Source organism: Nestor notabilis, unplaced genomic scaffold, assembly GCF_000696875.1.
Source record: "Nestor notabilis isolate BGI_N333 unplaced genomic scaffold, ASM69687v1 scaffold8581, whole genome shotgun sequence".
In the NCBI taxonomy this organism is placed as follows: domain Eukaryota; kingdom Metazoa; phylum Chordata; class Aves; order Psittaciformes; family Psittacidae; genus Nestor; species Nestor notabilis.
In genome coordinates this window covers 4,296-5,491 of record NW_009913338.1, presented here as the reverse complement: position 1 = coordinate 5,491, position 1,196 = coordinate 4,296, and the positions used below count along the sequence as shown (strand labels likewise).

General features: G+C 49.2%; 1 protein-coding gene across 1 annotated transcript in view; it reads left to right on the top strand.

The window, feature by feature from the left end:
- The window catches only part of JAKMIP3 (Janus kinase and microtubule interacting protein 3), a 27,535-nt gene extending 26,818 nt beyond the window's left edge, over positions 1-717 (top strand). The window contains exon 21 of the mRNA XM_010023161.1: positions 667-717. Coding sequence (XP_010021463.1) covers positions 667-717 — 51 coding nt within the window. The remainder of the gene's footprint in view (positions 1-666) is intronic.
- The last annotated feature ends 479 nt before the right edge of the window (positions 718-1,196 follow it).

The window sequence follows — 1,196 nt, the reverse complement described above, 5'->3', positions numbered from 1 at the left end:
TCATATCTCAGCTCAGTCTCCCCGCTGGCAGGTTCAAGCCATTCCCCTTGTCCTGTCCCTACATCCCTTGTCCAAAGGCCCTCTCCAGGTTTTCTGGAGTCCCTTTAGGCACTGGAGCTGCTCTAAGGTGTCCCCTAGAGGAGCCTTCTCTTCTCCAGGCTGAACAGGTTCTCTCTCCTCACGTGCAGCCACAGCAGTCGCTGTCACCATGATTAATGTCATTGAGCTTTCTCCAGACAAGCCGTAACTGTTAAATTTTACCCTAAAATTATCCTCATCTGAACCCATCTATTTCTCACTAAATTGCCACTGGAGAACCTGTTCAGGTACAACAGGGGCTGAGCTGGACATTCACCTGACACTAGACCCAACCTTAGCAGTGTTGGTTTGGGCTTTTTTTTAAGTATCACAAGACTAAAGCTGATTCTTCTCCTCCCTGTTTCTCCTGAGCCCTTGGCTGTGCCTGGGGCAGAGGATGCCTCCCTTCGCTGTGGGGGACATGGGGGCTCCGAGCCCTCAGAGCTTACTTCACACTTCATTTCTTTTCATCCGAGAGTTGTGTTGCTCTCTGTCTGTAACCACAGCTTGTTTCTCAGCTGAGCACACTGCAAACTCTTAATCTCTTTCTTCTCTTCCATTTTTTCCTCTCTTCCCTCCCCTTTTCAGTTTTTATTTTTGTTTTTATTTTTCTCTTTAGCTTTCATTCTTTGGTCATAGCCCTTCAGGCCACGTGCAGAAGGTAAGCCTCAGACCGCCTCTTGTCTGCCCTCTTCTTGTAAAGCTTCCCCTCGCTACTCAGGCTGCTTTGGCAGTACTGGGGGTTCTGGGTGCCCCAGATAACCCCAACATGGAAATCTCTAAAGCCTGGAGAAGATGTGAAACCTGGTCACCAGGAAGCTACACCTTGTCCAACAGAATTTCCTTCTCCAGAGGGAAGGGCAGGGATAGATTAAAACCCAGCAGGCTGAAAAGCAAGGAAGCTTCTAGCAAAGCAGGGTGAACCTGCAGTCTGTGCTGACTACATCAGGGGGTTCTCCAGCTGATTCTTGCTGGAATCCATGGAAACCCACTGCCCTTCTCCCTGCACAGCTCACAGCTGGGCTGAACCTCTCACATTGGCTTGTCCTGCTTCAGGCTGAGCAACCAGAACACTTTGGGGGTAATGTGTCATTTATAAATGTTTCTCCAAGCATCAT